Source organism: Oncorhynchus keta, chromosome 17 (genome assembly GCF_023373465.1).
Source record: "Oncorhynchus keta strain PuntledgeMale-10-30-2019 chromosome 17, Oket_V2, whole genome shotgun sequence".
In the NCBI taxonomy this organism is placed as follows: Eukaryota; Metazoa; Chordata; class Actinopteri; order Salmoniformes; family Salmonidae; genus Oncorhynchus; species Oncorhynchus keta.
The window spans coordinates 58,697,431-58,709,895 of NC_068437.1; the positions used below are offsets into that span (position 1 = coordinate 58,697,431).

The 12,465-nt window shown below is 42.3% G+C and overlaps 1 protein-coding gene and 1 pseudogene across 1 annotated transcript in view; one reads left to right on the forward strand and one right to left on the reverse strand.

The window, feature by feature from the left end:
• Positions 1-3,554, reverse strand: part of LOC127908419 (CD81 antigen-like) — a 59,310-nt gene extending 55,756 nt beyond the window's left edge. The window contains exon 1 of the mRNA XM_052466780.1: positions 3,344-3,554. Within this exon, the coding sequence (XP_052322740.1) occupies positions 3,344-3,409 (66 nt within the window). The 5' untranslated portion in view covers positions 3,410-3,554. The remainder of the gene's footprint in view (positions 1-3,343) is intronic.
• Positions 3,555-10,520: 6,966 nt separating this feature from the next.
• LOC127908484 (potassium voltage-gated channel subfamily C member 1-like) overlaps positions 10,521-12,465 on the forward strand; it is a 28,265-nt pseudogene continuing 26,320 nt past the window's right edge.

Here is a 12,465-nt window from a genome sequence, read left to right on the forward strand (position 1 = left end):
AGATTTTTCACATTGTCTGCTCGGGGATTTGAGTAAACATGTTGATCATGATAATCATGCTGACCCTGTTGATCCTGTTGACCCTGTTGATCATTATAATCCTGTTGATCCTGTTGATCGTGATAATCTTGCTGATCCTGTTGATCGTGATAATCATGCTGACCCTGTTGATCATGATAATCATGCTGACCTTGTTGATCATGAAAATCATGCTGATCCTGTTGATCATGATAATCCTGTTGATCATGATAATCCTGTTGATCCTGTTGATCGTGATAATCCTGTTGATCCTGTTGATCATTATAATCCTGTTGATCCTGTTGATCATGATAATCATGCTGATCCTGTTGATCATGATAATCGTGCTGATCCTGTTGATCATGATAATCATGCTGATCCTGTTGATCATGATAATCGTGCTGATCCTGTTGATCATGATAATCATGTTGATCCTGTTGATCATTATAATCATGTTGATCATGATAATCCTGTTGATCCTGTTGATCATGATAATCATGCTGACCCTGTTGATCATGATAATCATGTTGATCCTGTTGATCATTATAATCCTGTTGATCATGATAATCCGGTTGATCCTGTTGATCATGATAATCCTGTTGATCATGATACCCGTGCTGACCCTGTTGATCATGATAATCCTGTTGATCATGATAATCATGCTGACCCTGTTGATCATTATAATCCTGTTGATCATGATAATCATGCTGATCCCTGATGATCATTATAATCATGCTGATCCTGTTGATCATGATAATCATGCTGATCCTGTTGATCCTGTTGATCATGATAATCATGCGGACCCTGTTGATCATTATAATCCTGTTGATCATGATAATCCGGTTGATCCTGTTGATCATGATAATCATGCTGACCCTGTTGATCATTATAATCCTGTTGATCATGATAATCATGCTGACCCTGTCAATCATTATAATCCTGTTGATCATGATAATCATGTTGATCCTGTTGATCATGATAATCATGCTGATCCTGTTGATCGTGATAATCATGCTGACCCTGTTGATCATGATAATCCTGTTGATTCTGTTGATAATCATGCTGATCCTGTTGATCATGATAATCCGGTTGATCCTGTTGATCATGATAATCATGCTGACCCTGTTGATCATTATAATCCTGTTGATCATGATAATCATGCTGACCCTGTCAATCATTATAATCCTGTTGATCATGATAATCATGTTGATCCTGTTGATCATGATAATCACGCTGACCCTGTTGATCATGATAATCCTGTTGATCATGATAATCCTGTTGATCATGATAATCCTGTTGATCATGATAATCCTGTTGATCCTGTTGATCATGATAATCACGCTGACCCTGTTGATCCTGTTGATCAGGGGTAACCTGCCATGGCCCAGGGAGTTTGGCACACACACACACACACACACACACACACACACACACACACACACACACACACACACACACACACACACACACACACACACACACACACACACATATTAATTAATGTAATTCTACAGTGTTTCAATTAAATGTTTCAAGGACAAACATATATGTATTTAAGTATTTTTTGTTGTTCTAGTGGGGCCAGTACATTAGTCATCTCTAAAATATATACTTTAAGGAAAATTATTTTATATATTTGTTATTTTTTTCTATGTTTAGCTCACATAATATAATTTAAAGTATGCATTAAGGAGTCTGTATTATAACACATTGCAGAAACAAATGCAGACATTAGTAAATGCATTTCTATGGCTTCCCAAATATTTTTTACAACGGTGGGGTAGAGCCAAGATGGAGTCACGGTGGCTTCAACACAATGGTGGGGGAGAGCCAAGATGGAGTCACGGTGGCTTCAACACAACGGTGAGGGAGAGCCAAGATGGAGTCACGGTGGCTTCAACACAATGGTGGGGGAGAGCCAAGATGGAGTCACGGTGGCTTCAATACAATGGTGGGGGAGAGCCAAGATGGAGTCACGGTGGCTTCAACACAATGGTGGGGGAGAGCCAAGATGGAGTCACGGTGGCTTCAACACAATGGTGGGGGAGAGCCAAGATGGAGTCACGGTGGCTTCAACACAATGGTGGGGGAGAGCCAAGATGGAGTCACGGTGGCTTCAACACAATGGTGGGGGAGAGCCAAGATGGAGTCACGGTGGCTTCAACACAATGGTGGGGGAGAGCCAAGATGGAGTCACGGTGGCTTCAACACAATGGTGGGGAGAGCCAAGATGGAGTCACGGTGGCTTCAACACAATGGTGGGGAGAGCCAAGATGGAGTCACGGTGGCTTCAACACAATGGTGAGGGAGAGCCAAGATGGAGTCACGGTGGCTTCAACACAATGGTGGGGGAGAGCCAAGATGGAGTCACGGTGGCTTCAACACAATGGTGGGGGAGAGCCAAGATAGAGTCACGGTGGCTTCAACACAATGGTGGGGAGAGCCAAGATGGAGTCACGGTGGCTTCAACACAATGGTGGGGGAGAGCCAAGATGGAGTCACGGTGGCTTCAACACAATGGTGGGGAGAGCCAAGATGGAGTCACGGTGGCTTCAACACAATGGTGAGGAGAGCCAAGATGGAGTCACGGTGGCTTCAACACAATGGTGGTGGAGAGCCAAGATGGAGTCACGGTGGCTTCAACACAATGGTGGGGAGAGCCAAGATGGAGTCACGGTGGCTTCAACACAATGGTGAGGGAGAGCCAAGATGGAGTCACGGTGGCTTCAACACAATGGTGAGGAGAGCCAAGATGGAGTCACGGTGGCTTCAACACAATGGTGGGGGAGAGCCAAGATGGAGTCACGGTGGCTTCAACACAATGGTGGGGAGAGCCAAGATGGAGTCACGGTGGCTTCAACACAATGGTGAGGGAGAGCCAAGATGGAGTCAAAGTACCTTCAACACGGTGTCACCTAGTGTATATACAACTAGTCACCTCGTGTATATATAAATCATTAATAGTACCGAGTCTAGGACTGGCTTACTTTATTGAGCCACTACAGTTTTCACACGGTCATCAGTTGGACAATTGAAAACAATATCAACAGTGTATGACATTATCATAAAATAGGCCTGTATCATAACAGTGTTGAATAGTAGCTCATTTCAATACCTCAGTGAAACGATCTGGTTCCAGAGACAAAATAGATTTAAGGGTGTCATAAAAATTCTGAACGACTCAAAGTTACATTATAAGTTAAAAAAAAAACATTCAAGACGCACTTTTTTTAATCAACAAATTAACTACAGATCGAACAAATGTAATGATCATCCCTCTAAAGCAGCATCGTAATAAAAGAGATTTAAAAAAGACTCAACTCACCCAGAAAACGAAATTAAAGAAAAAGAGCATGAATTTGACACACTTGTTGCAGCCAACGACAGTCATGACGATCGACTGTTCAGGTCCGCTATTTTAGATAAATAAATTAAGTCTGCAATATACCAATGTGCCCGAGATTCTAAGAAGACGGACCGTTATAGCTTCTTCTTCTCGTTCTTAGAACTCAAACTCTGTGCCAGAAATCTTGAGGTGTGTCCACCCAGAATGGGTAGGAACTCCTCCTTTAAACTAATGACTGTGTAAACCGAGCCTGGAAACGGCCCACCAAGTGATGAGGGTGGTAAAGAGGACAGATGAAAGACAGCATGGCTTGTGGTTATTTATATATTTTTTATTCTTGTTTGTGATAAAAATAAAAATAAAAGTTTGTACTCAGGGCATCATTTGGGAATGAGAGACCCTGGTGTCGTTAAATACAAGTTAATAAAACATATATAAATCTTCATAAACTACAGGAGGAGCAATATTCTGTTTTTATGCTCATGGTTTTTGTTGTTGTTATTCTTCCACTATAAACAAGTATTCAGAACACAAACAGACCACATTTATTTTCCACCGAAACATCAAGATTAAGCTGCGGCATTCAACATGTCTCAATGCTGAGATGAAAAAAGCGAATAGGGACTTTTTCCACATATCTAGTCCCTGGGCCCTGGTCCCTGGTCAAAAGTAGTCCTCTAAATAGGGAAGAGGAGTCCACTAAACAGGGAACAGGGTTCCGCTAAATAGGAGATAGGGTTCCATTAAATAGGGAACAGGGTTCCGCTAAATAGGGAATAGGGTTCCATTAAATAGGGAACAGGGTTCCGCTAAATAGGGAATAGGGTTCCGCTAAATAGGGAATAGGGTTCCATTAAATAGGGAACAGGGTTCCGCTAAATAAGGAATAGGGTTCCATTAAATAGGGAACAGGGTTCCGCTAAATAAGGAATAGGGTTCCATTAAATAGGGAACAGGGTTCTATTCAATAGCGAGTAGGGATAAACTAAATAGGGAACAGGGTTCCGCTAAATAAGGAATAGGGTTCCATTAAATAGGGAACAGGGTTCCGCTAAATAAGGAATAGGGTTCCATTAAATAGGGAACAGGGTTCCGCTAAATAAGGAATAGGGTTCCATTAAATAGGGAACAGGGTTCTATTCAATAGCGAATAGGGTTCCACTAAATAAGGAATAGGGTTCCACTAAATAGGGAATGGGGTTCTATTCAATAGCGAATAGGGTTTTATTAAATAGGGAATAGGGTTCCACTAAATAAAGAAAAGGGTTCCACTAAATAGGGAATAGAGTTCTATTCAATTGCGAAAGGGTTCTATTACATAGGGAACAAGGTTCCACTAAATAAGTAATAGGGTTCCACTAAATAGGGAATGGGGTTCTATTCAATAGCGAACAGAGTTTTATTAAATAGGGAATAGGGTTCCACTAAATAGAGAAAAGGGTTCCACTAAATAGAGAAAAGGGTTCCACTAAATAGGGAAGAGGAGTCCACTAAACAGGGAACAGGGTTCCGCTAAATAGGGAATAGGGTTCCATTAAATAGGGAACAGGGTTCCGCTAAATAGGGAATAGGGTTCCATTAAATAGGGAACAGGGTTCCACTAAATAGGGAATAGGGTTCCGCTAAATAGGGAATAGGGTTCCATTAAATAGGGAACAGGGTTCCGCTAAATAAGGAATAGGGTTCCACTAAATAGAGAAAAGGGTTCCACTAAATAGAGAAAAGGGTTCCACTAAATAGGGAAGAGGAGTCCACTAAACAGGGAACAGGGTTCCGCTAAATAGGAGATAGGGTTCCATTAAATAGGGAACAGGGTTCCGCTAAATAGGGAATAGGGTTCCATTAAATAGGGAACAGGGTTCCGATAAATAGGGAATAGGGTTCCGCTAAATAGGGAATAGGGTTCCATTAAATAGGGAACAGGGTTCTGCTAAATAAGGAATAGGGTTCCATTAAATAGGGAACAGGGTTCCGCTAAATAAGGAATAGGGTTCCATTAAATAGGGAACAGGGTTCCGCTAAATAAGGAATAGGGTTCCATTAAATAGGGAACAGGGTTCTATTCAATAGCGAATAGGGTTCCACTAAATAAGGAATAGGGTTCCACTAAATAGGGAATGGGGTTCTATTCAATAGCGAATAGGGTTTTATTAAATAGGGAATAGGGTTCCACTAAATAAAGAAAAGGGTTCCACTAAATAGGGAATAGAGTTCTATTCAATTGCGAAAGGGTTCTATTACATAGGGAACAAGGTTCCACTAAATAAGGAATAGGGTTCCACTAAATAGGGAAGAGGAGTCCACTAAACAGGGAACAGGGTTCCGCTAAATAGGGAATAGGGTTCCATTAAATAGGGAACAGGGTTCCGCTAAATAGGGAATAGGGTTCCATTAAATAGGGAACAGGGTTCCGCTAAATAGGGAATAGGGTTCCATTAAATAGGGAACAGGGTTCCGCTAAATAAGGAATAGGGTTCCATTAAATAGGGAACAGGGTTCCGCTAAATAAGGAATAGGGTTCCATTAAATAGGGAACAGGGTTCCGCTAAATAAGGAATAGGGTTCCATTAAATAGGGAACAGGGTTCTATTCAATAGCGAGTAGGGATAAACTAAATAGGGAACAGGGTTCCGCTAAATAAGGAATAGGGTTCCATTAAATAGGGAACAGGGTTCCGCTAAATAAGGAATAGGGTTCCATTAAATAGGGAACAGGGTTCCGCTAAATAAGGAATAGGGTTCCATTAAATAGGGAACAGGGTTCTATTCAATAGCGAATAGGGTTCCACTAAATAAGGAATAGGGTTCCACTAAATAGGGAATGGGGTTCTATTCAATAGCGAATAGGGTTTTATTAAATAGGGAATAGGGTTCCACTAAATAAAGAAAAGGGTTCCACTAAATAGGGAATAGAGTTCTATTCAATTGCGAAAGGGTTCTATTACATAGGGAACAAGGTTCCACTAAATAAGTAATAGGGTTCCACTAAATAGGGAATGGGGTTCTATTCAATAGCGAACAGAGTTTTATTAAATAGGGAATAGGGTTCCACTAAATAGAGAAAAGGGTTCCACTAAATAGAGAAAAGGGTTCCACTAAATAGGGAAGAGGAGTCCACTAAACAGGGAACAGGGTTCCGCTAAATAGGGAATAGGGTTCCATTAAATAGGGAACAGGGTTCCGCTAAATAGGGAATAGGGTTCCATTAAATAGGGAACAGGGTTCCACTAAATAGGGAATAGGGTTCCATTAAATAGGGAACAGGGTTCCGCTAAATAAGGAATAGGGTTCCATTAAATAGGGAACAGGGTTCCGCTAAATAAGGAATAGGGTTCCATTAAATAGGGAACAGGGTTCCGCTAAATAAGGAATAGGGTTTCATTAAATAGGGAACAGGGTTCTATTCAATAGCGAGTAGGGATAAACTAAATAGGGAACAGGGTTCCGCTAAATAAGGAATAGGGTTCCATTAAATAGGGAACAGGGTTCCGCTAAATAAGGAATAGGGTTCCATTAAATAGGGAACAGGGTTCCGCTAAATAAGGAATAGGGTTCCATTAAATAGGGAACAGGGTTCTATTCAATAGCGAATAGGGTTCCACTAAATAAGGAATAGGGTTCCACTAAATAGGGAATGGGGTTCTATTCAATAGCGAATAGGGTTTTATTAAATAGGAAATAGGGTTCCACTAAATAAAGAAAAGGGTTCCACTAAATAGGGAATAGAGTTCTATTCAATTGCGAAAGGGTTCTATTACATAGGGAACAAGGTTCCACTAAATAAGGAATAGGGTTCCACTAAATAGGGAATGGGGTTCTATTCAATAGCGAACAGAGTTTTATTAAATAGGGAATAGGGTTCCACTAAATAGAGAAAAGGGTTCCACTAAATAGAGAAAAGGGTTCCACTAAATAGGGAAGAGGAGTCCACTAAACAGGGAACAGGGTTCCGCTAAATAGGGAATAGGGTTCCATTAAATAGGGAACAGGGTTCCGCTAAATAGGGAATAGGGTTCCATTAAATAGGGAACAGGGTTCCGCTAAATAAGGAATAGGGTTCCATTAAATAGGGAACAGGGTTCCGCTAAATAAGGAATAGGGTTCCATTAAATAGGGAACAGGGTTCCGCTAAATAGGGAATAGGGTTCCATTAAATAGGGAACAGGGTTCCGCTAAATAGGGAATAGGGTTCCGCTAAATAGGGAATAGGGTTCCATTAAATAGGGAACAGGGTTCCGCTAAATAAGGAATAGGGTTCCATTAAATAGGGAACAGGGTTCCGCTAAATAAGGAATAGGGTTCCATTAAATAGGGAACAGGGTTCTATTCAATAGCGAATAGGGTTCCACTAAATAAGGAATGGGGTTCTATTCAATAGCGAATAGGGTTTTATTAAATAGGGAATAGGGTTCCACTAAATAAAGAAAAGGGTTCCACTAAATAGGGAATAGAGTTCTATTCAATTGCGAAAGGGTTCTATTAAATAGGGAACAAGGTTTCACTAAATAAGGAATAGGGTTCCACTAAATAGGGAATGGGGTTCTATTCAATAGCGAACAGAGTTTTATTAAATAGGGAATAGGGTTCCACTAAATAGAGAAAAGGGTTCCACTAAATAGGGAATAGAGTTCTATTCAATTGCGAAAGGGTTCTATTAAATAGGGAACAAGGTTTCACTAAATAGGGAATAGGGTTCAACTAAATAGGGAATAGGGTTCCACTAAAAAGGAATAAGGTTATATTCAATAGCGAATAGGGTTCTATTAAATAGGGAATAGGGTTCCACTAAAAAGGGAGTAAGGTTATATAGAATAGCGAATAAGGTTCTATTAAATAGGGAATAGGGTTCCACTAAAAGGGAGTAAGGTTATATAGAATAGCGAATAAGGTTCTATTAAATAGGGAATAGGGTTCCACTAAATATGGAAAAGGGTTCCACTAATTAGGGAATAGAGTTCTATTCAATAGCGAATAGTGTTCTATTAAATAGGGAATAGGGTTCCACTAATTAAAGAAAAGGGTTCCACTAAATAGGGAATAGAGTTCTATTCAATTGCGAAAGGGTTCTATTACATAGGGAACAAGGTTCCACTAAATAAGGAATAGGGTTCCACTAAATAGGGAATGGGGTTCTATTCAATAGCGAACAGAGTTTTATTAAATAGGGAATAGGGTTCCACTAAATAGAGAAAAGGGTTCCACTAAATAGGGAATAGAGTTCTATTCAATTGCGAAAGGGTTCTATTAAATAGGGAACAAGGTTTCACTAAATAGGGAATAGGGTTCAACTAAATAGGGAATAGGGTTCCACTAAAAGGGAATAAGGTTATATTCAATAGCGAATAGGGTTCTATTAAATAGGGAATAGGGTTCCACTAAAAAAGGGAGTAAGGTTATATAGAATAGCGAATAAGGTTCTATTAAATAGGGAATAGGGTTCCACTAAAAAGGAGTAAGGTTATATAGAATAGCGAATAAGGTTCTATTAAATAGGGAATAGGGTTCCACTAAATATGGAAAAGGGTTCCACTAATTAGGGAATAGAGTTCTATTCAATAGCGAATAGTGTTCTATTAAATAGGGAATAGGGTTCCACTAATTAGGGAAAATGGTTCTATTTGGGATGCAGACATAGTGTAATGTCATTGTAATGTATCATTACAGAGACACAAAGAGGACAGAGGGACATGCAGGGAACTACAGTACATGGGCAACACCGCTCTCTGTTGGCAATGCCAATAACAACACCATCATGACTTACTCCCACCATATGGTGACGAGAGAGAGGGAACTGCATGTATAGACTGTTGTGGCATCACTGGCCTCTTGGTGTGTCTTTGTTCATAGGAAATCACGTTGTATAAAGAGGGGCCACACATTGCACATTTCCATCCATCTGATGGTACTGTATCTCTCTAATAATCCTCAAATGGATTAATTAATGTCAGTGTTTAACATAGCATGGATTTTGCATTTAGCCAAGTGGTTTCAGGGTCATACCCTCATAAAACGATTGACTATGTCAGGCTGTCTAACTGCATATGGTCCAAAATACTGAGGCTATACGTCCTGTACAAAGACATGGAGGAAGTGAAAGGAAAAGGGAGGGGGAGCTGGTGGCGGTGCCTGGCTGCATGGAGGAAGTGAAAGGAAAAGGGAGGGGGAGCTGGTGGCGGTGCCTGGCTGCATGGAGGAAAACAATCAGTGAATGCATGAACTCAGAAGACAGTTTCAACAAACAATGGTTCTGACTGGGAATGCTCCATATCATTCTCCAGGAGTATTCTCCTTCCACGGTGTTTCCAGAACAACCGAGTCTCTTCTTCCAGTCAATTCGGAGGATTCTCAAGAGAATCACTGCAGCGAGCATTGCTCAGTCAGAGAACACAGAGGACGTGCGCGTACCTTCCTGCCTCCTGTCCTTCCGTGTTCATACTTCATATGGTGTCACAGTGGACTGCTCGCTCTCCTGCAGTCTCGAACACGAGATAATCACAGGCATTGATCCGCTAAAAATGCATACACGAAAATAACAATTTACCCCGCTGAAGATAAACACAGTCACAGACATCTGCGCGAATGGGAAAATGCGCGGCGCCTGATCTAGTCCTAGTAGGCTAAAGCTACTGGTTGCTGTCCACTGTTTCTTTCAATGGAAACTTGATTTGAATGTGTCGTTTTTGGGGGAGAAGGTGTAAGCGACAGTAGATACATGAGAGGAAGGATACCATTCTAAATAGCAAGCAGAGTGTCTCTGAGAGAGAGAGAGACAGAGAGAGACAGAGAGAGAGACAGAGAGAGAGAGCGAGAGAGAGAGAGCGAGAGGGCGAGAGAGAGCGAGAGAGAGACAGAGAGACAGAGAGAGAGAGAGAGAGAGAGAGAGAGAGAGAGAGAGAGAGAGAGAGAGAGAGAGAGAGAGAGAGAGAGAGAGACAGAGAGAGAGAGACAGAGAGAGAGAGAGAGAGAGAGAGAGAGAGAGAGAGAGAGAGAGACAGAGAGAGAGAGACAGAGCGAGAGAGAGAGAGAGAGACAGAGAGAGAGAGACAGAGAGAGAGAGAGAGAGAGAGAGAGAGAGAGACAGAGCGAGAGAGAGAGAGACAGAGACAGAGAGAGAGACAGAGCGAGAGAGAGAGAGAGAGAGAGAGAGACAGAGAGAGAGAGAGAGACAGAGCGAGCGAGAGAGAGAGAGAGAGCGAGACTGTTGCTGTTCTTTCAGCACCACACCCGCAGTCACCTTGCTGTCTATGAATATCATTTAACAGGTTCTACCAAAACCACCACAACAGGAAGAGAGTCTTTGTGCTGGATTCGGATTAGAAGGAATAAACATCACCTTTTGGATTTAAACCACCATCCATTGTTGTGGATTTAAAACATCATCCATTGTTGTGGATTTAAAACATCATCCATTGTTGTGGATTTAAAACATCATCCATTGTTAATGGCCATTGGCTACACTTGCTATCATTTTGGATTTACATGTTTTCCCTCCGGTAGGTCTTGTGGGTTGATTTTCATGACAGGTTGTGGAAACATTGGGGAATCCGGCATCATCAGTGGGAATATGTGCGGATTAGTCCTATAGGCACTTATTATTTAGGATATATATATATAGCCTGCAACCAGCAGCAGCCGAGCCGTATCTCTTCCCTCTTCCTCCCCTGGTTACCCCGGTTGTGCATGTGTTGCACACGTTTTCCCCCCTCCCACTGTGGCGCGCGGTGCTCATAGAGCGTCCGTTGTGATGCTGGGAACTTATTGGAGACATGCCTAAGGGACGCAATGGGCTTGAGCGACGAAAAGGATCGCATTGTGATAAACGTGGGAGGGACCAAGCACCAGACTTACCGCGGTACCCTACGTACCCTGCCCGGCACCCGCTTATCCTGTCTGGCCGAACCCGACGCGCCTAGTCACTTCGACTGGGACGACAAACATGAGGAATTCTTTTTCGACCGCCATCCTGCCGTTTTCGCCCACATCCTTAACTATTACCGGACCGGTAAACTGCACTGCCCTGCCGATGTCTGCGGGCCTCTTTACGAGGAGGAATTGGCATTCTGGGGCATCGATGAGACGGACGTGGAGCCTTGCTGCTGGATGACCTACAGCCAGCATCGGGAGGCGGAGGAAGCGCTCGATAGTTTCGGCGGGGGTGCCCTGCTCGACTTAACCAGTAATGACGATCAGGACCCGGAGGTCGTGACCGACCCGGGGGATGTGGTTGGTGATGAGGCAGATGAGATGACGAGGAGACTGGCGCAGGGGGACTCTACCGACATAAAGGCGAGGGGGCTGTGGGGTCGTTGGCAGAAACGCATGTGGGCTCTGTTTGAAGACCCTTACTCTTCTAAATATGCAAGGGTGAGTAAGAGAGATATTTCTCTACTGTCCATAATGTCTATTTTCCTTTCCAATTGATTTTAAGCCTAATGATATGCGGGTAATTATGAATGAGAGATTTATAGAGATGGAGATTGATAGAGGACTTCCAGCCATGTGATGTGGAGGGGGTCTGTGTGAGAGTGACCTTGAGATGGTAGGCTAGTCTACTCCCCAGGGACTCATCAGGGAGCTCTACAGCAGGAGAATGCTACTGTAACATTCAGGCGGAAGGAATAAATGTTGACCAATGGATCCTAACTACTAGCCTATTTTCACCCTTAGATTGTGGTCCATGGGACTCTGAACAAAAGTAGGACACTGAATAGGGAACCATCAGGGACACAGACGATGTCAACAACAGAGAAAGACCAGTGTAATCTCACCACGAGTATTATAACCTTTCCTTACTAAGCCGACCCAAACCGTGTCAAGCTGAGCTGTACTGCACTGGCCTGTTTAAGCATCCACCATGGTTCTTGGAACAGTGCTGGAAAGGACAATGAGAAAACAAAATATCAAAGAAAGCACACTGTGCCTATGGTTCAGGTTTTGTGACAATAGTGTGAAAAGGTGATATATGTCTTTGTACCAAGAACATGAGGTTAGGTTACCTGGGATGTTGGTATTTATGTTGGCATTTAGTTTGGTTAAACAACGTCTATGAATCCTCTTGGACTAGCCTGGGGACAGAACTGTCTGTGCTGTCTTAGTGAGTGT